The sequence below is a fragment of the Calcarisporiella thermophila genome (assembly GCF_041956535.1).
Source record: "Calcarisporiella thermophila strain CBS 279.70 unplaced genomic scaffold VTP21scaffold_4, whole genome shotgun sequence".
Classification (NCBI taxonomy): Eukaryota; Fungi; Calcarisporiellomycota; class Calcarisporiellomycetes; order Calcarisporiellales; family Calcarisporiellaceae; genus Calcarisporiella; species Calcarisporiella thermophila.
This window is the reverse complement of record NW_027192194.1, coordinates 650787-675140: the sequence shown is the minus strand read 5'-3', so window position 1 is coordinate 675140 and position 24354 is coordinate 650787. Positions and strand designations below refer to the sequence as shown.

Sequence of the window (24354 nt, the reverse complement as noted above, 5' to 3'; positions counted from 1 at the left end):
CTTCTTTTAAATCCCCCACCTCCCCCTCTCCCTTCCGCCCAGTCTTGTACGGATCCCTCTATTTAGGAAAGCCGCAAGTGTTCCCTCACCTTATTTTCTCCTTCAACTTTACAGCAGCCGCTTGTCTCTATTGCATCCTATTTGTACTCTCATTAAAGATCTCCTCGCGTTTTTACATGAAGAATAGCAAGCTTAGATGCTGATCTAAACTCATGGAGGCCAGCCAAAATACTTCGACCACAAAGCAAACTGACTCAGTATCCAATTCCTCATTAAAAGAGTCAACAGAAACAGTGGAGTTGGATATCACCAACACCATCTCGACCAACTCTAATGAGAGCTATGCAGATAGCACGGCCAGTCGACTGGCAAAGAAATGGCGCTGGTGGGCTACCCTCCTATTGTGCTATTTGATGTTCCTCTTTGTTGGATCCGACGACGGCACGTTTGGGCTCGTGCTCCCTCAAGTGCGGAAATACTACTCCCTTAATGACAGCCAGGTCTCCTTGGCTTTTCTCTCCGATCTGGCCGGCTACCTACTCGGCTCTATGCTTACGGGGTTTTTAGTGAACAGGCTGGGGTTCAAGAGGTATCTCATCCTGGGAGAAGGCCTCTTCCTCGTGGCCACCTTCTGTTTGGCCCTCGTTGCGCCCCGTTTGCCGTTTTTTTCCTTCATGCTAAGTATGGTGGTGAGCGGAGCCAGCATCGCTACCCTCGATACAGGCATCCATAGTTTTATGTTGAGCCTTCCCAACGGCGCCCGGCTCCTCACCTGGTTACATGCCGCCTATGGTCTCGGCGCATGGGCGGGTCCAGCCGCCTTTACCCTGCTGATCGATAACGCGAATATGCAGTGGAATACCATCTATCTTTTGCTTGGTTCAGCAGGGGTGGCTATCTTTTTGGGCCTAGCCGTAGTGTTTATTGAGAGGAGAAATTGGGAGAATCCATCGATGGATACGCAGGATTCCGAGACTACGGCCGTCGACGCTACCGGGACAGAGGAGGGCGAAGAGAAGGGCAACGGAGAGAAAATACGCGTTGAAGAAGTGGAAGAGATAGAAGAACAAAGCAATCTTTTGCTAGCCGTGTTCAAATATCTTCACGTGTGGTTATGTGCTCTAATGTTTTTCTTTTATATGTATGTTGATGGATACCCACTGAATGCTATACTGCGCGAGAATCTATACTTACTCATCCACTTTAAATAGGGGCGCGGAAGTTTCTCTTGGGAGCTGGTCCTACAACTTTCTCACGGTTGCGCGTGAATATCCAGTCGCTATATCCGGTCAAATAGCAGGGATCTACTGGTTGGGCCTAATGATAGGAAGTGTTGGGCTCGGTCATCTTTCTCCCAAAGTGGGAAGTTTTCGCGTTGTCTTCATCGGCCTTCTCATCCACGTGGTTGCCCTGCTCACCCTTTGGTTTATAGTGCCGATAGTTCCCAGCACAGAGGGTGGGGAGGCCCTCTCTGGTATTGCACTGTTCTTGACTGGTTTGGGACTTGGCCCTATATATCCAACCCTAATGATTGTACTCTGCTCCGAAATCCCCTTGCGGCTACGTGGGTCAGCCATTGGTTTGGTAACGGGGTTCGCCTCGCTCGGCCAGGGCATCTTCAGCTGGATAGCTGGTGTGTTGGCCGATTTTGCAGGCCCCATGACGTTGTTGCCGTTGGAGCTTGGGCTCGCAGGAGTGATGGCTGCATTGGGGGTGACGATCATGTGGAGGAAGCAGAACAAGCATCGTAAGCGTGTCAGAGAAGCTTCAGGCGTTTAAAGAACTTGGTTTCATATAACCTCTCTATGCAATCACCCATTTATTTATATTTATTCTTTCATTGAAGCATCGTCATTCATCCATCTCTCCATACTTGTATCATACTATACATATTGCTGATTTCAGGTCACTGTTCATTTTATTCATGTTCTTCACGGGCATATACATATGGATCATTATGATTTTAATAAATTCTTCATGATAAGGGTAACAATGAAGTGGCGGAAAATACATACAAGGATGGTTCACAGAATCAAAACAGGGTGATTCCTCCAGGATGCCCAAAAGACAGTGTGATCCCAAGTCTATTCCATAACCAAAAATAAATTATTACCGCACAGTTGAATGCATGGCTAAAGTCGTGGAGGTGAATGGTAAAATGTCGTCGTCCTCTAATGGCATTCTAATACATAGTCAGTTAGCATCGACGTTTTGTAACATCAGGTGTTTGTGGAGAGCAAGAAAGAGTACTGTCTAGGCGCAAACACTTTTATCTGTCGTACATGCGTGTCCTTTCCATTTTGATGATTGGAAAGGATGGCCAGTTGAAGAAGGCGCGTCACCAAAGGAAGCTTGGTCCTATATTGTCGCTTCGAGTCAATGCTAGCTCATCGCTTTTAGCTTTTGTTTAACATAATCACCTTCCGGTCGAACTGCTTGAAAGTGGTATGACGACCCACCCCGAAGGTTCCTCCAAATCCAGAATATGTAGATCCTAGTCATGCATAAGTTAGTTGCACAGAATCGGAATAAATATATACTAGGAAAATGGAAGCCAGGATATACCATCAAGTCGTAAAAGCTATTTCCAACCCGAACACTAAGTTTATTGGGAGTGTAGCTCTCATCCTGCTTCGCATCTAGAAAAATGCATAAATGCTGACAGCTGGTTTAAAAAATTAAATAGAAAATTGAGCGGATTTTGCGTGGGAGACCTACTGTAATTCCAGTTCTTTTGGGAAATTGGATATTGACGAGGTGCGGTTGGGTTCCATCAGATCTATCCCGAAAGGTAAGAGTGACTAAGTACATAGCAAAGGCCATAATGATAGGACTAGTTCACATACTGCCAGTATGTTTCGAGGTCATCATCGCGCAATTGGTCAACTCCAAATCCAGCTTTACATGACGAGAGTGACCAAATCGCTAATGAGCCAATCTCCCGGAAATCTTTCAGTACTGTATAACACAATAAAAATGGAATCGCATAATTTAACATTATCGAATGTATGAGAATTGGTTAATACGAAATTAAGTGCGAAAAATACTATATAGGATGGTGAGGACTTACTCGGTTGGAGACTTGAGAGGACAGAATACTCAATTTCTGTAAATGACACGGAGTATTAGGAGTCAATTTTATATTATTTTTCAAAGCAAGAGATAGAACACCTTCTTCTTCCTGCTCCATCCTACAGAAGAGGATTGTCTATAGCCAAATTCGGTGAAGTAAAGGTGGAAATTGAATACAAAAAGAAAATAAAATAGAACAAATGTACTCAAGATAATATTCATATAAAAAACGTCACGTAAATGGTGGCCACACTTCAAATCCCCTCAGTCTCTATCAAGTAGGCAATCCTACTTCAAGTGTGATGGACCGAAACCCCACTACTAATTTTTTTTCAGACGGCAAGTGATAGCTTATTTCATATACACACTGGATGTGGTGCAGAGCATGTGCTCATCCTGATTTTAGATATTTTTATCCGGCACGAAGAGCAGGATGAATCAAGCGCTCTTCTTGGAAATAGCTCAAACCGGTCATCATTTTCTGGGCCAAGGCACACTACAATGCTAAATTATCCTTTAGATCGAGACCAATTTAGTAATATACTTATCTATGTTTTTTTCTGATTTTCATGGCTGGATATTAATATCTCGTTACATGCTTTTATTTTGCAGTACAACCTCGAGACGCGCAAAGCTCTTCGCTATCTTCTAATTTCCAAGAGGTTTCACTTGATGATTCCGCCTATGATAATCGAGCTTCTAACAAAAAGTCTAGCTTTTCTTTTATCAACAAAAGAGGCAAATATATAATATTTCGTATATTAATTGATGCATCCTTATACCACTATCTATAATTTTAGCCGAGAGCAGATTCTCGAGACCCAATTCCGTGTTTTCCTTTATCAATCAACCCATAGAGCCTGAACGAAAAAATTCCACGGCGAATAGCTTTTCATATCACCGCTCGAAAATATCTGATGAAGTGGATAATTTTGGAGGTTAATAAGTGAAATACCTCTACCGCTTCTAGCTCTAAATGTATCCTCTGTCTATTCTATAGCATTTGCACTACCACGGCTAGAAACTCCGGATCGACATCCAGCAATACCATTTCAACAACATGCACCACATGTTCGTGACAGTCCGACTGTCAAACCAGTAGGCAGCTCTCCTGAGACCCGCTTGTGTGAGATAGAGTATGAGCTCCAGAGACTTAAAACATATTCAACTAAATTGGTTGACCGCCGAAAAGTTCTCCAAAACCAATTGATCGAGGTAAATTTTTTGGAAATTCAAATTTTTTGGAAAGGATCTCACGTTATCCCATGCTATTGATAGTCTCAGAAAAAGGTCAGTGAATTGCAGCGCATGCAGGAAATTGCGCTCGAGAAAGAGGACTTTAATGAAGCGGATCGGATACGCCGAGAACTTGAAGAATCGCAGGCCAATATTACGCGGTCACAGAAGATACTGCCAGCGATCGACAAATCGTTAGCATCCACCTGGATGCGCGGAGCAGGAGTCATGAGAGACCTCTCGAGTGCAGCAAAATTGGCTTGTGAGCAATGGAAAACCTTAAAGGAGAGATCGGAAAAGTCATTGCACGATTATGTTGAGAATTTTAAGAAATGGAGCGAAAAGGAGGGGCTGTCCATAAGTAATGAGCGAGAGACATTAGAAAAGGAACGAAGGTAACTGTTTAAAAGCACCCATCCTTGAAGATAGATTGGTATATTTATATATATATTTACTAACTTCGTTCTCTATTCTATAAAGCGAGCTAGTGTTTGACCAGGATATGTTAGAGCGCAACGAGGCCGAGTTTGAAGAAAAAATGTTTGATCATACACGCGAATTACGAGTGGAAATGGAAGGCTTGACGCAGCAGCGGCAAAGTATTCGGGTACAATAGCTTTCGCACAGCTTTTCGTGACTTTGACTCATGCCTATTTCATTATAGAACGAAATTGTCGAGCTCAAGGAGCGTCTTGTCATGCTGCAAAATCAAGAATTCGAAATTACCAAGCACATTAGTAATATTGAGCGTACAATTGAGGACACCATCCGGCCATTTAACACCGAAAAGAATGAATTATCAGGAGAAAGGTCCGTGCTCACTGCTCGGCAGCGCGACATTGCACAACGTGCCTCCCGAATAGAAAAGGCAGAGGGTGCGCTCCAGCGCCAGATGGAGACACATGAGCGTGAACGCCAAAATAGGGCACATGACATATCCCGGCTTGAGCAGCAAATATCGAACAATTTGACTGACGCAGCGAAATTTGAAGTCGAGGCCAAGGAAATTGATGAGTTGGTCGATGTCTTAAAGCAAGAGAGTGAAGCACGGGAGCAAGTGATTGGAGAGATAGCACGATTGCGTGGAGAGGTGGCGGAGGCCGACCAGCAACTGAAAACGGCCACGGCAAAAGTCTTGTTAGGGCAAGGACAACTTGCCAAGGCACGACAAGAGCTGGTCGGGGTTGGGGAGCAAATTCCTCGGCTGGAAGATAACAAAAAGCTATCGGTGGCTGGTCGGCTGTCTTTTCATTGTTTTACTAGAGAATGGGCTCTCCGATTAAAAGTTTCTTTCTTTTTCAATTTATAGGTCGAGACTTCAAGTCTGCTGCGCAGCTGTCTGCTACCATTAAAGAGCTTCGACACACTCAGGAGAATTTGAAGGTATTTATTCAGGCAAAGGAGCCCGAGGTTGATCGAGACCGTGCTACCCTTGAGCGGTTACAGAGGGATTTTGAGGATCGTAGCCGCACATTTGATGAGACTACTAATCGGATTGGTAAATTGAATTTGTGACAAACGACAAAGAGCATCATCACATTTGTTTATTTCCTATATTTTACAATCAGGTTACGATCTCGAAGGCAGGCTGCAAAGTGCACTCAAAAGTCTGGAAGCACGATTAGAAAAGTTAGCTTTGTCATACCCGATATACCCTCATTTGGATTGTTATTAACTCCACGACCTCATTTAGAGCTAAAGAAAAGGAATACACTACTCTGCAGGAAATTCTTGAGCAAGAGCTCGAGAATATTCATCTATACCAGCGTATTTCGTTGCCAAATGCTGATATGGCCGCCACTCTTTCTACTTCGACTACCAAACCCACTACACCGGACTTCCTTTCCGATTTTGATACTCGCGGTGCTGAAAAATGAAGAGATGAAACTATTTAATACCTCCCGTTTGCAACTCTATTGTAACTTGAGATTGAGAAAGTGCTTATATAGAGTGAGATTAATAAAATCTTTTAGATAGGTCCAAGGGTAGATTCTTGAATAGCCGTGCTTCTCCTTTTCTTTCCTTTCAAAAATCAAGGTGCTTGAGTCCGCCTTGTTCATCAGCCATTAAGCATACACCAAGGATGCGTATGTCAGTGAGCTTGTGTTAAATGCGTGAGCTAATATCAAGTGAGTGCCCCACCCATCGCATATGGCCTAAGTGTAATATTGCGTCGTAGCAACGCACTCAAGTGTATTATTGCAAATGAATTCATATAATGCTATCATGAAGAAAAAAAAAAATCTGAATGAGGTTTATAGAATACCAAGAGAGGAGCTATTCTTTAAATAGCTGTTTCGTTTGATCATACTATATATATTATAATGTGTTAACTTTGTGTACCATATCAGCAGAGCACTTTCATTGTTCATGCTTAGAATATTCATAGTATTGGATCTTCAAAACAATATCCATCTCTAAACGCCCTTGCCATGGGCATTTTTTGGCCTTTTCTTAATTTTGGGTATTAAAGTGCTCTTGACCTTTTTAATAGCCATTGGTTTATAAGCATATCCCAATAATAGATATCAAATACATCAAACGATGTGGCTCTCCTCTCACATACCAATGGCCCTTGCACAGTATCGGATGACGCCAGGGAAAAGTTCTAAACTCGACGGCCTATCCGATCAATGTAGAGAAAATGCGGATATACAAGACAATAGTATATCCAATGGGAGACCTGGCCGTTTATGTGAACGTGCTATGCTCGTTGGTGATGGTGCCCCCTCAGTGGCTGGGGTCAATAAACGGATTCAGTAAGACGGCATGGGGGAGATCTCTGCTGTATGGAGAAAGCAGGTTTTTAAGTTTCCTGGGCTGTGGTTGCATGGTTTTGAACACAACGCGCTTCGGATTTTAGCTCTAAGGCGAGATCTAGTCCAGCAAAACCAGTAACATTCGTAGTTATTTAGGCGGGATGTGTTGAGGGTAGCTTTCAATATGACCCCCCCCTGTCGAAAGAAATTCGAGCGAGCGCTATTAAAATCTTGATTTTTTTAACACTGCTATTGTTTCTTAACGGAAATCATCGAATTCATCAAGATCTAGAAGAAATGTCTCAGCCCGTACCGATTGCTTACCCCGATCTCGGCAAGGCCTCCAACGATCTCCTTGGCAAGGATTACCCCGTTGGCGCCGTTAAGCTTGAGGTTAAGACCACCGCTCCTAATGGCGTGGTATGTATTTCTTGATTACTTTTCTTATTCCTCTTCAGTAAGAGTGAAAGCTTAAAATCTCTATTTCTTCAAGACCTTCACTGTCAACGGAGCGAAGGACTCCAAGACTGGTGCCATCCACAGTGAGCTCAAGACGAAGTGGACCGACGCGAAAAACGGTATCTCCTTCACTGAATCCTGGAACACCGCCAACCTCATCACGGGCCAAATTGAGCTCGAGAACAACCTTAGCAAGGGATTGAAGCTCGATATCAACGCGTCACTGCAGCCTTCTACCAGTGCAAAGACTGCTCGTATTGGTGCAGTGTATAAGCAGAGTGGCTTGCATACCCGTGGCTACCTGGATCTGGTGAAGGGATCCGTTTTCACCACTGATGCCGTCGTGTACCGGGATGGTGTGTTGGCTGGTGCCGAGGTTGCTTATGATGTGCAGGAGGGCAAAGTAAAGAGATACAACACGGCCATCGGATACGTGACCCCTGAATACGCTCTTACCCTTCACGCACAACAAAATCTGAGCGTGTTCTCAGCATCGTATTACCACCGCGTTAGCCCCACCGTTGAGGCTGGTGGCCGTGCTGTGTGGGACAGTAAGACTGCCAACTCGAACGTTGCACTTGAGGTCGGCACCAAGTATTTCTTGGACAAGGACGCGTTTGTGAAGGTGACGAGGCCATTGGTTTTTTTTTTTCAAAATAAGTGGTGGTATCTAACATGCAAATATTTCGATTGCTATAGGCCAAGGTCAACAACAATGGTATTCTTGGGCTCTCCTACACACAACTGCTCCGACCTGGTGTCAAGGTCACGCTCGGTGGATCGTTCGATACTTCTCGTGTTAACGAGAACGCTCACAAGGTAATCCTCACTTTGGAATCACCTGTTGGATTGAGCTCAGATGTGCTTATACTTTTCCCTTCCCTATAGTTTGGCCTTGCCTTCACCGTGGACGCCTAATCGTTGCAATCTTAAAAATTTCATTAGCTCTTCTGTTCTTCTGTTTTTTAAATTTTGCATACACTCATTTTGTTTTTAAGAAAATTTGTCAGCTATATTTCCATTTATTTTAATATAAAATACGGTGTATTGCAACTCAAGTCCAGAGCAAAATAGCATAGGGCGCAACTTTCATTCATCATATTAATGTTGGCTTGTTACTGAAATTCAATTTACGCGTCAATTTCCAATTTTTATCGCGTAATTTTTTTTTTGGGATATCAACGCTACTGCTAGTCAGCATGTTCGACGATAACGATATAGTTCAGGAGCCCACCTACTTTATCGACGATAATGAAAATACATTGCCGCAACAATCTTCTGCCGCCGCCAATCCATCGTCCTCTAATAATTTTGATTTCCTTATTCCCGAGGATGAAGAAATTACATCAACGTCTGAAAAGCACCAGAATACTGGCACGCAAAAAAATATAGAGGATCTTCTCCCAGCGCCGATGCCTGAGGATGAATCGAATAAGAATGACTTGGATAAAGTAGATACTAAGAGAGCAAGAGAGCCAAGACCAAAATTAGACATCGAGAGGTAGGATGGGCCATTGGTTATAGGAGGATAATAATGTTAACACTTACTATAGATTGCTCTCAGACGACGGACTTCAATTCTTGCGCTCGCATGCAAAAACTCTCAAGTTCTTGGGGAAAGGCCACGAGGTATTTTGATTGCAAGGGTGAACTTTTCGCGGCTTTATATTGACATGGAAGTTTTCGGTTTAGGCACGAGATCTCAGAAAACTTATCTGGTTTTACCAGAGCTGGGGGCACCGGTTATTCTCTAAATATCGGTTTCGCGATTTCGTCCGTAAAGTGGAGAGATTATGCCATCATAACCGGTGCAGGGTAACTGGAGGTCGAGACGAGGTCTATTCAAGATACTGACCCAAAGAAATCTTATAGATCACATTGGAGCAATGGTACGAGGATATCCGTGGAACGTCAAACAATGGGATTGTTTACGGTATATGATGCATGAATTAAGCAAGGAGAGAACAACTCTTTATTTAATGATGATTGATGGTAAATAGGTGGAGAAGAAGAAATTCCACCATCTGATAGCAACATTAATACTCACAAAGTAACAAACGAGAGCAGTGAAGTCAGTCTTGTTTCTCTTTTATTGCTAGTGGCGAATTCTAATTGCTCTAGTAGGTGTCAGTACATTCGCAGAGAAATCGATTATCGAAGCTCTCAGACGACAAAATGCCCTCTCTTTCCAAACGGCGGCCAAAAATCAATCAGTTTTTGGCTGATGATGAAAATGACTCTGAGGAAGAAGAGCAACTTATTCGACGGCCGGGGAGGTATGGTGCTCTTGCACAGTTTCTTCAGCGCCGTAATGAGAAACTAAATGCAAACAACGCGAGGTTGAGGGAGGATGATGAGGGGGAGCAAAACATGGAAACAAGTTCTGGACATATCAAGCAGCGATCTATAGGAAAGGGAGGTCTCTTTGGAAATATGCCTTTAGAGAAGGGAAGTATCCAGACTGAAGAGGAGATGGATCTGTTCGGTGAAGACGAGAAATATAATGACACGACAGGTGGGGCGAGAAGGAGCTTATTGGGTAGAATGAGAGACCGTGGGGGGCTTATTCGTTCGAGATCATCAAGTCCAGATGAGGCAGTAGGGTCTGAATTGCCAATACAGACCAATGATTATATGGTGGAAGACAGGACAGAGGATAGCCGTGACGATCTCGGGGTGGATATGACATCTGGATTATTCCGGATACCACGCAGTGAAACTTATTCTTCAAACGGGAGGCTAGATAGACAAAAACCAGATGCGCGAGACGAGGTGGAGCTGGACCTCCCTAAGGACGAAGGAGAATCAAAAGATATTCATGCCTCTAAACTCTCGAGTGTGTTATTTAGAAGAAAAATGGAAGCGTCTTCCGTAGTAAACGGTGCAGCTAGTTCGGATGAAGAGTTGTGAAATAATAAACTCCCAAATCTGATCGGGCTTCCAAAACAAGTGTGGCTTAAAATATGTTTACTCTGTCGAGAGATTATTCGAAAGTGCATTTTCAATATCAGATCTATATATCCATGACGACGATCGCACGGGAGATCCTTGCAAAAACAGGTACAGCGCTACCAATAATAAAGGCTGCGTACAAGCCTAAGAATCTATACGAGTTGCTAAATACGCACAAAGATTTTGGAGTCGGCCAGCGAGTGGTATGTGGAGCTTTTGTTTTTCGAAATTATCTACAAGTTTATATCCTGGGAGGAGTGTATAATACATACACACCTTCGTGTGCTGCATTGTATGTACTTGGTCAATGCTGGATTATATAATAACTTTGGGTGGTCTTTCGTTCTCTTCATACAGGTACTACAAAAATGGATCAATAAGGGTTTCCAGGATTGCTATTATGAGATCACAAAGATAAAGCTGAAGGAGGTAAATTTGATTTCTAAACATCGGGAATATGCTACATTTATGCTTTCAGATGTCTCTGCAAACATTTGTTCGGTTTTTTTTTTCCCAAGCTTCTCTTCCATATCACTTGCTTCTATCCTCTGTTCACTTATAATAACTCACGAAAATTCCATTTTTATTTAGGATTTGCGGCATGGTAGGGCGTGGGGTGTCATGGTTTGGAAAGGTGAATAGATTTCTACTTTTTTAATATTATTAATATGCTCACATGGGCCTTACACAACGTCCCATCCAATAATTCAACACTGACTCTTCCAACTTGTAGGGCGAACGCTAGATGAAGGAAAGCCAAAGAAGTTGATGCAGACAGCAAGACGCCAGTGGAGATTACTTGAAAATTAGAAGAACATTTAATAAATTTTTGCTACCCTTTGTTGTATAGTATGAGGAAATATAGAGTTGTCGGAATGGATTATCGAATATTTTTTTTATATTCTGGGTGTTTCTCAAAGCTTCTATTGCAGACAGTCACAACGCCATTCTAATGCCTATCTTCCACACGGTTCGATTTTAGTTCTTTCCTCGTAGAGTTGATTTTCATTAATTGGCAAAACTATTTATTAGTTGCCTCCCTCTAGAACCATTTGTTTTAATTCTTTCTTTTTTTGGCTTTTACAACTCGCCGTTATCGCCATTTCCTTTCACCAACCGTTTCTTTATCACGTCGAAACAAAATCAACAGCAGAAACTAGTTAGGCGTACTAATATATAGATAAACATGGGTAAAGACTATTACCAGATCCTAGGAGTCCCACGAGATGCAGACGAAGACGCAATCAAAAAAGCCTATCGCAAACAAGCGTTAAAATGGCATCCCGATCGTCACAAGGATAATCAGGAAGCAGCCAAGAAGAAGTTTCAGGACATTAGCGAAGCATTCGAAGTATTAAGCGATAAACAAAAGCGCACGATATACGATCAGTTCGGGGAAGAGGGTCTCAAGGGCGGGATACCCCCTGGCGGCGGTGCTGGTGGCGGCGGATTCCCTGGCCGCGGATTTTTCCCAGGCGGAGAAACGTTCACGTTTACTACGGGCGGGCCTGGTGGCGGAGGCTGGCAAGGATTCCATCCCTCAAGTGCTGAGGATATTTTCCGGCAATTTTTCAAGATGAGTAGTATGGGTGGAATGGGAGGAGGAATGGGAGGAATGGGAGGAATGAGCATGGATTTGGACGATGACGATTTTGGTGGAGGTATGCCCGGCGGTTTTCCAGGGATGTTTGGCGCAGGGGGTGGCGCCAGGCGGCCACAAGCTTCGCGTGGATCCAGTAAGGCCCCGTCGGTAGAGCGGCCGCTGCCTTGCTCGCTCGAGGAGCTGTACAAAGGGGCGACTCGCCGGTTGAAGGTCACACGGCAGATTCTAGATGGGGCTTCGGCGCGCCCGGTCAAGACGGACAAAGTGCTTACCATCGACATCAAGCCCGGGTGGAAGGCGGGAACTAAAATCCGTTTTGCCGGAGAAGGAGACGAGCTTCCTAATGGGCAAGTACAGGATATTGTGTTTGTGATTGAGGAGAAGCCTCACTCAGTATACAAGCGCGACGGTGACAACCTACGGGTGACTCTTGATCTTTCGTTGTTGGAGGCATTGACCGGTTTCAAACGGACGCTGGAGACTCTCGACGGACGCAATTTGGCCGTGTCCTCCTCGTCGGTGGTGCAGCCTGGCCAGGAAACGCGGCTCAGTGGCGAAGGTATGCCAAGTTCCAAGACAGGCCGCAAGGGAGATTTGATCGTTACCTATAACGTGAAATTCCCTAAGAATTTGACCCAAAGCCAGAAGGAGGGGCTGGCGAAGATACTTGGCTAAACAACCATTTATACAAAGTCCTTTTAATCTTCTCTTTCTTTAGCAAATATTTTCTCTCCACCCTCCCCACCCCCCCCTCCCCTTCTCCTTTTCCTTTTTCTATTTGTAGAAATATCTTTTGTTTTCTATCTTTGGAGATTAGAGCTCTTCATTCAATTTTTTCTTTTATATTCCATGTCTATTTTTATGGTTCTTAAAAAATGACACTATGTTTTGTTTATTTTTTATTTGTTTTTGCAATGGATGTATTGGCTGGTTGATTTTTGAATGAAATATCGTTCAAAAGTATTTCTTTATTCCCTGCACCACAAAAAGAATTCGAGATCCTTTTGCGTTGGCAGCGGGAGTATAACACAAACATTCTAATGATACAGGTGGGAGAGGGCGGAAAAGAAAAGAGGGGTGGCAATAAAAATCACGGTTGAAATAATTAGATAGACATCCATCCTTTAATACAGAAAAAGCGGAAAAGAATTATTACAATTAGTAGGGGTTAAGACAAAAATAATAGAGAAGGGGGGCGCCTTTTCATAAGGTTCTTGAAGACACTTGATGGGACACATTAGGCTGCTGTTTTCTGGCAAAGCACCGTTGTAAAGACTCGAGCAATGGGTCTTCAAAGCGGCGCAAACATGCGTACTCACGATTCAAGCGCTCCATCTCCTTTGTAAGTAGGCGCTGGTTGCGCGGGTGAGCTAGATGATTTGGGTCTTCCGCAAGAACATGCTGCCGCTGTAACAGCAGCTTCTGTTGGGTACGGGACATCCCGGATTGTGCATCTGGAACACGAGAGGGCGAAGGGGTTCGAGACGGCTCACGTTTGAAATCTTCTTGGGAGGGGGTGCTCACCAGATTCTGCGCTTGCTGGTGAGAATTGGCAGGCGTTGCTGTGTCGCCTGCGTTATGTGAGGTAGGATCAGAGCCTTGTGTGTCGGCAGCTGGGCCGCCGGAGTTAGTGGTAGAGGATGCGGTGTTTCTTTGGTGGGCAGGGTCGGGCCGAATTGGATGACGATGCGATTTGGTGGGTTTGCGATTTGCATTCGTGCGTGAAATATTCCACGCTTGGTACGCTTGTGGCACAGGTTCTGAGCTCTGACGGGTAATGTTGGGACGTTTGGCGATTCCGACCAAAGTGCGATGAGCTGGCTCCTTGCCCGCGTGGGCATCTTGCTGTTCTTTTGCTGCTCTTTGTAATGATTTTTCTTCTGTCGATTGTTCCTGGCCTTCTGCCTGCTGAGTTCCCCCCAGCTGATTTTGCTGCTGCTGCTGTTGTTGCTTGGTATCATCCTGGGCCTCCGATTTTTTTCTTTCTCCTTCGGCAAGCGAACCATTAACGTGCTCCAGTTGGGATACTTCGAAACCGTCCACAGACATTGCGGAATCCAGCGTCCTTGCCGGAAGAGTCGGCTGTGATCGTCGTGAGAGGTGTTCTGAATAGGATACAGATGACACCGTGGAGGAGGGAGAGGGGGGAGAAGATGTGCGTTGTTTAGTGCTGCCACGGGGGTTGCTCTCACTATGCATGGGACGGCTCATTGGTTGTTCGGGAGTTGCCTCGCTATCGTCGTCATCTCCAACGACGAACTTTTTCTTGATTTTAGTCTCCGCGTTGCCCGGCTCATTGGTCGCGTTTGAATCGTCTCTTGATTTTGAATCTGTCATCGAGCAGCGATGTTTGCTTTCATCCACGCTTATGGAAGCGATCCAAATATGTTTTTTTTTTGCCTTGAGCGAAATTGCTTAATCAAGGCGCAGCAGTTACCCGTACCGAACTGATTACAAAATTTGTTGCTTCAATAATAAATCAGGGCCTGCGTTTTGGATTGATGTTAACCTCGGTTCTTGCACCATCATCTCGTACTTCTTTATTCGCTTCACGTGTTTCCCTCTCGCGCGCAAGCTCATCACTTATTCACCGAACAATGTCTGAATTCAAACCACGTCTAGTTGGTGCCGCCAACACCATAGAGCACCGTGTCTACTTGGGTAATGTATTAGAACGATGATTCTAATTAGCCTCACTGAATTGATTAATTTACATTCGATGCATTTATAACTTTAGAAAAGAATGGTACCCCCGTTTCTCCGTTCCACGATATCCCTTTGTATGCTGACAAGGAGAAGAATATCTTCAACATGATTGTTGAGATTCCCCGCTGGTCCAATGCCAAGCTTGAGGTAAAATCATGATGATGATGAATTGTTTTCATTCATTTAATCTCATTCCGCCATTTATCGGTACGCAGATCTCGAAGGACGAGCCTTTCAACCCTATCAAGCAGGATATCAAGAAAGGCAAGCTTCGCTATGTCCGCAACTGCTTCCCTCACCACGGATATATCTGGAACTACGGAGCATTCCCTCAGGTATAATTTCAATGTGTATGGTCTACAGTTGGGGGTATACATACTTAATTCGCTCTTGCTCTGCATTCGGCGGCATAGACTTGGGAAGACCCTACCCATATTCATGCCGAAACCAAGGCCCGCGGTGATAACGATCCCCTCGATGTGTGCGAAATTGGTGAACAAGTTGGATATACTGGGCAGATTAAGAAGGTCAAGGTGCTTGGAGTTATGGCTCTGCTGGATGAAGGTTAGCCCATGCGCGTTTGAGTGTTGTAATGCACATACAATCTAATGCGCTCCGTTTGATCTTACAGGTGAAACCGACTGGAAGGTGATCGTGATTGATGTCAACGACCCACTTGCAAACAAGCTCAATGGTAGCCATCATCTCTTCCATGTGTGGCTCTGATTTGCGCATATTAACCCATGATTCTATAGACATCGAGGATGTTGAGCGCCACCTCCCTGGACTGATTCGCGCCACGAACGAATGGTTCCGCATTTACAAGATCCCCGATGGCAAGCCCGAGAATCAGTTTGCTTTCAGCGGCGAGGCTAAGAACAAGGTAATGCGTTTCTAACCCTATGCCCGAGGGAGCCCTGCTAATCTATACTTCGCCGCCTACAGAAATACGCCCTCGACGTGATCAATGAATGTTACGAGGCGTGGAAACGCCTGATTACGGGCGCGATCCCCCCCAAGGCCGAGAAATACGACATCCAAGTGTATGTACTCTCCCTATTCTGCTTGCGTTCACCGCGATTCCTCCTTGCTTGAGACTTATACTCTTCACTCTTTTTTGAAACAGCTCGAATGTGTCCGTCGAGAACAGCCCATACAAGGTGGCAGCAGACGATGAGGTCGTCAAACGCATTCCTCAGGTAAGTGCCATATAGTCCATTGATTGAGTTCAAAGCGCATGTACTGAGCATGTTTGCCTCCACTAGGAGCAAAAGAAGCCGGCTGCTCCCATCGACCCTTCAATTGATAAGTGGTTCTTCATCTCTGGCAACCACCTTTAAATCAAACGGACACTTTTTGATACAGCGATTTGATGAAGCGCGCCCGGAGGAGTACATTTAAAAATAAAAGAATTTCTATATAAAATGAGAGGGAATAGTGATATGGAAAGGTTTCCATGGTCTTCTTTGAGTTTTTATACAGCTATTCTTTTGTGTTAGAATTCACTTTTTTATTAATATATATATTCGACTTGGTTGACCCAAAAATTGGAGCAAGACAAATGCTCAGTGGAAGCATTCAAACCCTTAGTGGTACAAAAATTTTTTTCGTTACTATTTTTTTTTTTTCCCTCGCTGTCAGTTGTTTTCTCTCTCTCGCTTCGCAATTCCCCAAAGCTTTTTTGTTCATCATGGCTTCTGCCATCCGTGAACTGATCCGCAAGAAACTTGCGTCCGATGTCACGGTGAGTTCAATCAGGCTCCTTTCTCCAGACCGCACCATGCTTATCCGAAACCTTTATCTTACATTGTAATGCTTGTGCATTTTTTTTTTTTTTTAGATTTTTGGCAAATCCTACTGCCCCTACTCCATATACGTGAAGGACCTGTTCAACAAGCACAACATCCGCTATACTTTGCTCGATGTCGATGAAGGTATTACCTGTCTTTGTGTCAGAAATAAGGAGAAGTATCTCACTGCTATCTCTCTATCTCTCTCCTTGCTTTATTTTTTAGAGGACTCGCGGGCTGAGATTGAGGCTCAGCTTCGCCAAATGACAGGAGCCAACGTTTTGCCAAACGTATTTATCCACTCGCGGTTCATCGAGTGGACGGATTTATTGCGGGAGGAGGGCGACTTGAGAGGCTTTCTCGAGAGGGTAAGCTCCTCGGCAGAAAAGGGAGAGATGGTGAAGGAGCCCATGCGTGCAACTGCCTGAGGCGGATTGAGTCTGTCTTCTCTTGCTTACTAACTCTCTCTGGCGGGGAGATTGAAAAGCGAATGCGATATATACCTTGTCTTATTTTAACGTTATCTCCAATAATATCTATATTAATGTTTTTATCAGAACATCCATATTAAATATAAGCCACATCTCGGTATAAATTCTTGCTGCGCCCCTTATGTTTTTTTCACCGGCTCTAGCTTTCTGGTATATTGCTACCACAAGGAGATTCATTTCATAGAACGATAAATTCATCGTTGCTGATTATCCTCCCCCCCCCCCCCTCTCACCTTCTTCGATCTGATCTTATTTATTCTCCCTATCCTTAACTTAATCGTTGGATTACTCTATACTTCCTTGGAGACATTAGAAATCCTTTGGTCTTGCACATTTTATTCCAAACGATTCGATCCATTCTCCTTCCTTCTCCCCTCACCTTTCATTTTCTTGCTTCTTCTCCTATTCTCTATTCTTCGTCTGCCAAGGTAAGCCATATCGATCACGGCCCCTTCATCTACAGCAACTCTACATCTCGCTTCTATTTGTTCCACTGCTCCACCTCCATTTTCCTTGTTATGTCAAGCTATGCTAAAAGAGGTGCCACTCACAGCCGCAAACGTCGATATGGTCAAGATTCACAAGCACGAAAATTTTGCTGACGAGGATGAGGAGGACGAGGAAGACTATCGCATCGGGGGGTACCACCCAGTCAAGATCGGAGACGAGTTTAAGGATGGAAGGTACACTGTGGTGCGCAAGCTAGGGTGGGGCCATTTCTCCACTGTATGGCTCTCAAACGATAACATGTAGGTCCTTTTGCTTTTTTCCCTGCTCTGCGAATTGCAGTTTCATTTTCCCATTGAAATGCTCTAGGACACATCGCCACGTCGCCCTGAAGGTCGTCAAATCGGCAAAGCACTATACTGAAACTGCGCTCGATGAAATCAAACTTCTGGAACGGATTGCCCATCAGAATCCACATGCTCCGGGGCGCAACTATGTTGTCGAGCTACTCGATCATTTTAAGCACCGTGGCCCCAACGGTACGCATGTGTGTATGGTTTTCGAGGTGCTGGGCGAAAACCTGCTCTCTGTTATCCGCCGATACGACCATCGTGGCATCCCCGCCCATCTTGTGAAGCAGATCACCCGACAAGTGCTCCTTGGCCTGGACTACATGCATCGCGAGTGCGGGATCATCCATACCGATTTGAAGCCGGAGAATGTGCTGGTGTGCATCGAGAATGTTGAAACGGTGTTGCAAGCGGAATTGGAAAGCGAGGATCGGAGACTCTGCAACGGAGGGAGCAGGAATAGAATTGTTGAGAGTCAGCCGCTCTCCTTATCAGGCTCTCGGCGGACCTCGGGCGCTTACGAGGCAAGATTTATGGGGGAGTTGGAGGAGGATGAGCCGAGAGGTAGGGGTGATGTGGAGATAAATGGGAGTCATCGGTAGTAAGTGTTCAATCCCTCTCCGTGTTGGAAACCAATTTGGGGCTGAGGCCCGTGTTGTCCTTTTTCTGCAGCTCTAAAAGGGAGCGGTCTGGCCGCCCTTACACGCCAGCCTCCATCACGGTGAAAATCGCGGATCTTGGAAATGCGTGCTGGGTTGACCACCGCTTCACAGACGACATCCAAACCCGGCAATATCGCTCCCCGGAAGTCATACTGGGAGGCCATTGGGACAGCAGTGCGGATATTTGGAGCTTGGCGTGCATGGTGATTGAAACTAGTCTTCACAATCTTGATGGCGCAACCAATGCTAACCTCCAAAAACACTAGGTGTTTGAGCTATTGACGGGCGATTATCTGTTCAATCCCCAATCGAGCTCGCGGTATTCCAAAGATGAGGACCACATTGCGCAGATCATAGAGTTGCTGGGGGATTTTCCACGGCACCTTGCCCTGTCCGGCAAGTATTCGACCGAGATTTTTAATCGTCGAGGTAGGCTTGGAGCTCGGTTTCCTTTTTTTCTTTTGTTTATTTGGAGACGATTGTTTTTTCCTCAATCCTTTTCTGCTTACGTCGCCATAGGCGAGCTTCGGAACATCTTTAAACTTCGCTACTGGAGCCTTGCCGACGTATTACGACAAAAATATCTTCTCCACCGATCCGGAGCCGAGGTCATTGCCAGCTTCTTGCTCCCCATGCTCGAAATCAACCCGGACCACCGTGCCACCGCGGGAGAGATGGTCCATCACCCATGGATCGCCGATGAGGCCGAGGAGACCCGATACTCGAACGGACACAGTCGCCGACATGGCCGCGAGAACGGCTACACTTCAAGAAATGGGTATCATGGGGGCGGATTATGACCCTTAAAGTTCACCGCATTCTGCATTTAATTATTATTTTTTTTATTCATTTGGATTGCTTTTTATTTTACTCCCGCCTTTTACCTCTATGTGTTCACCTCTTTTTTTTTTATAGTTTATCTGTTGTACCACTGTTCAATTTTATAAAGATTTTTCTCTTTTTAATCATACCATGTCGACTTAATAAACCCAAAATATCTTGTTTCTCTATTGCACTGGAAAAAAGTTTTATTTTTTTCATCATCTGTCGTCAAGCCACGTCATGGGTGAATGCAGGAAGACCCGTATTATTAATATTAAAACTGGATATAGAGAAAAAGAGTGATAGGCAGAAGCATAAAATAATTTAGTAGAAAAAGGTTTAGTCCGAAGTGGATGGGATAGAGCATCTACCAGATTTGAAAGAATAAATAAAAAATAAAAAAAACTACCGCCGCATCTCATTCATCACAAAGGTGATCACCACCACGAGCAAGGCCAGCAAGAGGTGGGCTTTGGTCCGGATGAGCTGCCAGAGAAACGAATCCTGGCGGGGTTTAAGGAGGTCGAAGTAGGCCAGCGAGCCGTCTGAATAGAGGATCACTAAGGAGAAGGGTCGGTGCAAACAGGGTTAATGAAGAAAGGAGGCAAGATAACGCATGCGAGAATAAAAAAAAGGAAATAAAGGCGGGGGGAAAATTAATCTTACATAAATAGAGTGCTTTAGCTTCGGGTGCAATCTGAGCCTCCACAACCTTGGTTGCCATAATGCGCTGCAGATGAGATAGAGCGTAAATTAGATCAATGCAGTTTAGTCCAATCAAAATCATCCCAATGCGTAAGCAAGAGGAAAGAGAAGAAGTAATGAGGAGCAATTTATATTACATTGGATTCCACGAGGAAGCCATTTTCTGGCTGTACCACGGCTGCCAATTCCCACCCGATCCCTCCCTCCCCACTTCTGGCGCCCATTTTCCCTGTAGCCACCAGTTGCTTACGGAAGATCACCATCCAATCGTCGCCTGTTCGCGCAGCGAGGATCCCGCCATTTTGCTCCAGGGCCACGTCTACGATTTTATCCAACGAGCCATCCTGCAGAGGTGGGATGGAGGCTTCAGCACGCTTGGGAGTGTCGACGTCTTTGATGCAGTCGAAAGTTAAGATTACATTGATGAGCGGGATGGCAACTGTGCTGGCGCTGAGGGTGCCAACTATTATTGAGAACAGGAGAGGGAAAAGATGGAGGAGAGGTTGACAAAAATCGGCCATAGAAGAGTGGAAAACGTACCTATAATAGGTTTGGGGGCGAGGTCGTCTGTTGGTATATCAGAATTCGCATATTCACCATAAGGATCCAATGATTTGCTGAGTTGAGGTACCAGCTATCCTCAGTGAAAGAAAAAAAGAATAAATCAATAGAATTCCCGATTGAAGTTAGTTTGTGAACAGACCTGTACAATAGGTTTTTCAGGCCTCCACATGTCTGACTTATTGTTAACGTTGATAACTGCATATATCATAGCGTCTTTGTCCTCTACCGTCATAGCAAAAACCAGTCTGGCCTCATTTTCCCTACAAATACAATCACCCTCTGGAAATTAGCGATGCTACCACACATAAAGTATGACCATAAACTCACACACTGCAGAGCTCGGCATACTGGTATTGAAGTACGTTATCCACATTCCCTACACAAGCGACAGGGAGCGTTGTTAATCATCCCTCTCCAAACTATCGCCATTAAGTCTCAAAAAGAAAAATGCCTAACCTCTCCATCCCTTTTCTCCACTTCCCAACTTTATTACGGTCTGGTGTTCCTCTGGTTCAGCATGAGGCTCTAAAGGAGGAAGCCGAATCGACCTAAACCAAAAGTCGTCTGGTTTTCTGAGAAAGATGAAATGGTTAGCAGACAAGAGTCGGAAACTTTCTTGTGGAGCGGAGGTATGGGCTCTGAGTGATACCTTGAATAATAAATTGCCTTGCCACCTAAATAGAGATGGGATATGGAGGTCGAGCCCGGCAGCTGAAGATGGTGCCAATATACTGGGCCAACCCGCAAAGAAATGTATTAGACCCCGATTTAGATGTTTGAATAGCAAATCGATACCTTTGGCTTCTCCAGATGATGTTATTGTTATGGAATAAAGGCGAATATAGAAAGCAATATCTTCATCTTCAACCACATGGAATAGCACGGCTATCCGAGTGGGAGTATTTTCATCGCCATCCAAGTAGCTGGTGTGGGATATAGCCCCTTCGAGATAATGAGTTAAAACATCGCTCCATTCATAGCCTTTAAAAAAAAAAGGATATTGGAGGCGATGTAGCCTAGCATCGAAAGAATTGTAAGGTCCTCACCTTTTTCGTTTTTCTCGGTCGATTCAGAAGTGGCAGGTATTAATGGTCTTTTCACAATGCGCACGATCCCTATAAGATGGCAGATGAGAAACAAGCGATTTCAAAGGGACGTGGTAATTTCACAATCCAGTACCCTGGTTCTTATCTTCAGTCCTTTCTTCAAACATCACTGCGAAAACTTCGTCACCTGCTGTTGCGAGTACTATGCGGCTAGCGTCTCCGTATTTTAGCTTCGATCTGCCAGCTACCTCAATATCATCGACCCGTTCGGCATAAGGATATGGGTAATGGAGAACATGGATAATACCAAGAGCGAAAAGAACCCCCACCACGAGGAGGATGAGCGCGCGCCAATTTATCATTGAGTCGATGGGATTCGAATTAATGGCGATCAAGCATGTTCATGACCTCCGCTACGAGGTCGAAGAGACGTCACTAATGTAATCAAATTTGCCACCACCAACCCCTCCCTCCTTTCGATTCTTGCCCTTTAATAATTTCTATGATGTTTTCTCTCCCGATCCCTCTCCCCCCCTTCCGGCCCATAGAAGGTTGAATTATGAGTTTTATTTTGTTCATTATGACAATTAAATTCTGTACTTTTGAACACTACTAGATCACACTAACGCGCACATGAATGCAAAAAAAAAAAAAGAAATGAAGCAAAAACGACTGAGATGCCCTAAAAACTTACAATAAACATCGAATTTTTCCAGCTTTGTGAGAAAAAGAAAAGAAAAAGAAAAGAGATTAATAGTACTTGTCATTATAATACAATGTGAATTCATGTCGTAAAAGAAAAATCCTTTGCCCTCTTTCTCCCTAGCACAACCTAAAAAAGAACATTCACTTGTGGTATCTACACAATAAAAAAAAAGATATCTTCCACGTTTGTGTTTATGCATGTGTGATGGCTCCCACTGCTAACCTCTCTCCTCCCCTGAGCTCCTCTCCTACTTGTTTTAAAAGTGCAACGCCAGCGTACAATTCTGGGGCGCCACGTCCCCATCGGAAGGATGGACCAACTCCACCATGATGGGCGTCTCCTCCTCCATCTGAGAGATCATGCCGTCGTCCACGCGCACGACCATCCCGCGCGAGGTGTATCTCAACACCTCGCCAACTTGGGAGGCCTCGAAGCTCATCTTCTCCGCGATCTTGCTGATAAGGTCCTCCAGGGTCAACTGATTTAGATAGATGGCGCGGTGCTGCGTGTCATGCATACCGCGGATCAGGAGGCAGAGGAGCCTTCTTCTCTTGGCCCGAGTTGGGGGCACATAGTCTGGATCGTAGTCCAGGGGCTCCTCTTCTGAGGGCGACCTTTGCCGCCGACGAGTCGCGGGGAGAGCGGGAGCTTGGTCGTTGCTTGAATCGCTATCCGAGTCCGATTCCGACTCGAGGGTCCGGGTCAGCTTGGCCAAGTCGAGGGGGGCGTCATCCTCTGGGACATCGCACTCGTCACGCGGATAGACGGAGAAGAAGGTCTGCTGCTCGCCAAGATAAGACGCAATGGGGCATGCGGCGTCAGCTTCTATTCGATGGAGGAGGAGGGGGGGGGGGAGGCGAGTGTCAGCGAACAAGCGACCAACAGAGGGGGAGGATGGGATGCAATACTTGCCTTTCATCTTGGCCATTTGCTTCTTGATCTGGTTGAGGTCGTCCTTGTATTTCCGCTCGGCCCCCTTGTCCCTGAAGAGCTTCACTCGGCAGTAGCCGCTCTCGACGGTGTGCGGGGCGCCTTCAACGCGGTTCTCCACATGGATGCGCAAAGGAATGCCCTTGATCCCCTTGATCATGGAGAAGTCGGTGGAGAGGCAGTTGAAGCGCAGCTGCATGCGCGCCCCGTGCTGCGCGTTCCACTGGAACTGCACGCGGTCGAACCCGGTTTGCACGAAGTTTTTCACGTTCAACGCGGAGGCCCGGTCGATTTCAATCACGCGCGGATTGGGGTTTCCCTTTTGCAGCTTCAGCCTGCATCGAAGGCAAAGAGGCCAGGTCAGCGAATGCACGGTAGTTGCGTGGGGGAGAGAGATGGGGGGGGGGGGGAGGAGGGAAGGCAAACTCACCAGTATTTCCAGAGCGTGGCATGTTTTGCCTGGTCCTTTGCGTCGTGGAACATCAGGCGAATGGTGCACGTGATGTCCTCTGTGAAGTACTCGTTGCTGTTGAGGAACAGCGAGTAGTGCTGCATCTTGTTGAGATAGGTGAGGGGGCACTCGTCGACGCGGGTTATGGCGGTGCGGGCGTCGAGGCACACGACATAGCGCGGGGTGCTGGGCACCTGGCTGACCACGATCTCCTGCGGGTGCGACTGCTCGCACTGCGACTTGGACGAGGGCTGGGAGAGGGGCTCGGCGTGGGGGGAGTCGGGGGGCACGGAATGCAGGCTGCTTGGGGTGGGGCTGCCGGCAAAGGCGCTGGGCGAGAGGTTATATGCAGAGGTGTACATGTGTTCTAGGAGCGGGTGCTCTATGCCGTATTCGCTCTTGACCACTTCCGAGATGTACTGTCTACAATGGAGGGGCAAATGGTGAGCATTGCAAATGGCTCATCCGGGATGGGGGGGGGGGGGAGGCACTGACTCTTCCATTCTGGAGTGGGCGTAGCCGCCATATTGCACATGGGCGAAGTATTGCTGGGGAGCGACGGTGTGTTCGGGCGAGAGATTCATAATGCTAGAGAAGAGGAGG

The 24354-nt window shown here is 45.6% G+C and overlaps 13 protein-coding genes across 13 annotated transcripts; 9 read left to right on the top strand and 4 right to left on the bottom strand.

Annotated features, from left to right (window-relative positions):
- Positions 1-212: 212 nt before the first annotated feature.
- Positions 213-1779, top strand: VTP21DRAFT_8550 (uncharacterized protein; the record flags this gene model as incomplete). Its single annotated transcript, XM_069399413.1, has 2 exons — positions 213-1141; positions 1212-1779. The coding sequence occupies 2 exons, from the start codon at positions 213-215 to the stop codon at positions 1777-1779; spliced, it is 1497 nt and encodes a 498-aa protein (XP_069254832.1).
- Positions 1780-2109: 330 nt separating this feature from the next.
- Positions 2110-3190, bottom strand: VTP21DRAFT_8549 (uncharacterized protein; the record flags this gene model as incomplete). Its single annotated transcript, XM_069399411.1, has 8 exons — positions 2110-2182; positions 2251-2358; positions 2421-2494; positions 2566-2658; positions 2719-2779; positions 2847-2958; positions 3071-3106; positions 3172-3190. 8 exons carry the CDS (start codon positions 3188-3190, stop codon positions 2110-2112), a joined length of 576 nt encoding a protein of 191 aa, XP_069254831.1.
- Positions 3191-3374: 184 nt separating this feature from the next.
- Positions 3375-6185, top strand: VTP21DRAFT_8548 (uncharacterized protein; the record flags this gene model as incomplete). Its single annotated transcript, XM_069399410.1, has 11 exons — positions 3375-3411; positions 3479-3607; positions 3685-3810; positions 3873-4010; positions 4073-4287; positions 4351-4703; positions 4789-4915; positions 4973-5543; positions 5618-5806; positions 5877-5937; positions 6002-6185. The coding sequence occupies 11 exons, from the start codon at positions 3375-3377 to the stop codon at positions 6183-6185; spliced, it is 2130 nt and encodes a 709-aa protein (XP_069254830.1).
- A 1179-nt stretch (positions 6186-7364) lies between these two features.
- VTP21DRAFT_8547 (uncharacterized protein) lies at positions 7365-8444 on the top strand (the record flags this gene model as incomplete). Its single annotated transcript, XM_069399409.1, has 4 exons — positions 7365-7487; positions 7561-8151; positions 8226-8345; positions 8415-8444. 4 exons carry the CDS (start codon positions 7365-7367, stop codon positions 8442-8444), a joined length of 864 nt encoding a protein of 287 aa, XP_069254829.1.
- Positions 8445-8725: 281 nt separating this feature from the next.
- VTP21DRAFT_8546 (uncharacterized protein) lies at positions 8726-10436 on the top strand (the record flags this gene model as incomplete). The annotated part of the gene is made up of 6 exons (XM_069399408.1): positions 8726-9027; positions 9080-9155; positions 9219-9341; positions 9399-9459; positions 9527-9597; positions 9651-10436. The coding sequence occupies 6 exons, from the start codon at positions 8726-8728 to the stop codon at positions 10434-10436; spliced, it is 1419 nt and encodes a 472-aa protein (XP_069254828.1).
- Positions 10437-10549: 113 nt separating this feature from the next.
- Positions 10550-11288, top strand: VTP21DRAFT_8545 (uncharacterized protein; the record flags this gene model as incomplete). Its single annotated transcript, XM_069399407.1, has 4 exons — positions 10550-10681; positions 10836-10907; positions 11070-11112; positions 11212-11288. The coding sequence occupies 4 exons, from the start codon at positions 10550-10552 to the stop codon at positions 11286-11288; spliced, it is 324 nt and encodes a 107-aa protein (XP_069254827.1).
- A 376-nt stretch (positions 11289-11664) lies between these two features.
- On the top strand, positions 11665-12756 carry VTP21DRAFT_8544 (uncharacterized protein; the record flags this gene model as incomplete). Its single annotated transcript, XM_069399406.1, has 1 exon — positions 11665-12756. One exon carries the CDS (start codon positions 11665-11667, stop codon positions 12754-12756), a length of 1092 nt encoding a protein of 363 aa, XP_069254826.1.
- A 528-nt stretch (positions 12757-13284) lies between these two features.
- On the bottom strand, positions 13285-14418 carry VTP21DRAFT_8543 (uncharacterized protein; the record flags this gene model as incomplete). Its single annotated transcript, XM_069399405.1, has 1 exon — positions 13285-14418. The coding sequence occupies one exon, from the start codon at positions 14416-14418 to the stop codon at positions 13285-13287; it is 1134 nt and encodes a 377-aa protein (XP_069254825.1).
- A 164-nt stretch (positions 14419-14582) lies between these two features.
- On the top strand, positions 14583-16127 carry VTP21DRAFT_8542 (uncharacterized protein; the record flags this gene model as incomplete). Its single annotated transcript, XM_069399404.1, has 9 exons — positions 14583-14742; positions 14819-14934; positions 15003-15122; positions 15201-15351; positions 15419-15481; positions 15543-15670; positions 15733-15830; positions 15914-15986; positions 16053-16127. The coding sequence occupies 9 exons, from the start codon at positions 14583-14585 to the stop codon at positions 16125-16127; spliced, it is 984 nt and encodes a 327-aa protein (XP_069254824.1).
- A 350-nt stretch (positions 16128-16477) lies between these two features.
- VTP21DRAFT_8541 (uncharacterized protein) lies at positions 16478-17005 on the top strand (the record flags this gene model as incomplete). The annotated part of the gene is made up of 3 exons (XM_069399403.1): positions 16478-16531; positions 16628-16721; positions 16803-17005. 3 exons carry the CDS (start codon positions 16478-16480, stop codon positions 17003-17005), a joined length of 351 nt encoding a protein of 116 aa, XP_069254823.1.
- Positions 17006-17596: 591 nt separating this feature from the next.
- Positions 17597-19327, top strand: VTP21DRAFT_8540 (uncharacterized protein; the record flags this gene model as incomplete). Its single annotated transcript, XM_069399402.1, has 5 exons — positions 17597-17817; positions 17885-18466; positions 18538-18730; positions 18794-18956; positions 19047-19327. The coding sequence occupies 5 exons, from the start codon at positions 17597-17599 to the stop codon at positions 19325-19327; spliced, it is 1440 nt and encodes a 479-aa protein (XP_069254822.1).
- Positions 19328-19754: 427 nt separating this feature from the next.
- VTP21DRAFT_8539 (uncharacterized protein) lies at positions 19755-22026 on the bottom strand (the record flags this gene model as incomplete). Its single annotated transcript, XM_069399400.1, has 11 exons — positions 19755-19909; positions 20016-20079; positions 20192-20517; positions 20595-20688; positions 20758-20878; positions 20946-20994; positions 21075-21190; positions 21268-21349; positions 21414-21599; positions 21665-21733; positions 21798-22026. 11 exons carry the CDS (start codon positions 22024-22026, stop codon positions 19755-19757), a joined length of 1491 nt encoding a protein of 496 aa, XP_069254821.1.
- Positions 22027-22626: 600 nt separating this feature from the next.
- VTP21DRAFT_8538 (uncharacterized protein) lies at positions 22627-24335 on the bottom strand (the record flags this gene model as incomplete). Its single annotated transcript, XM_069399399.1, has 4 exons — positions 22627-23195; positions 23283-23635; positions 23731-24174; positions 24247-24335. The coding sequence occupies 4 exons, from the start codon at positions 24333-24335 to the stop codon at positions 22627-22629; spliced, it is 1455 nt and encodes a 484-aa protein (XP_069254820.1).
- Between the last annotated feature and the right edge of the window lie 19 nt (positions 24336-24354).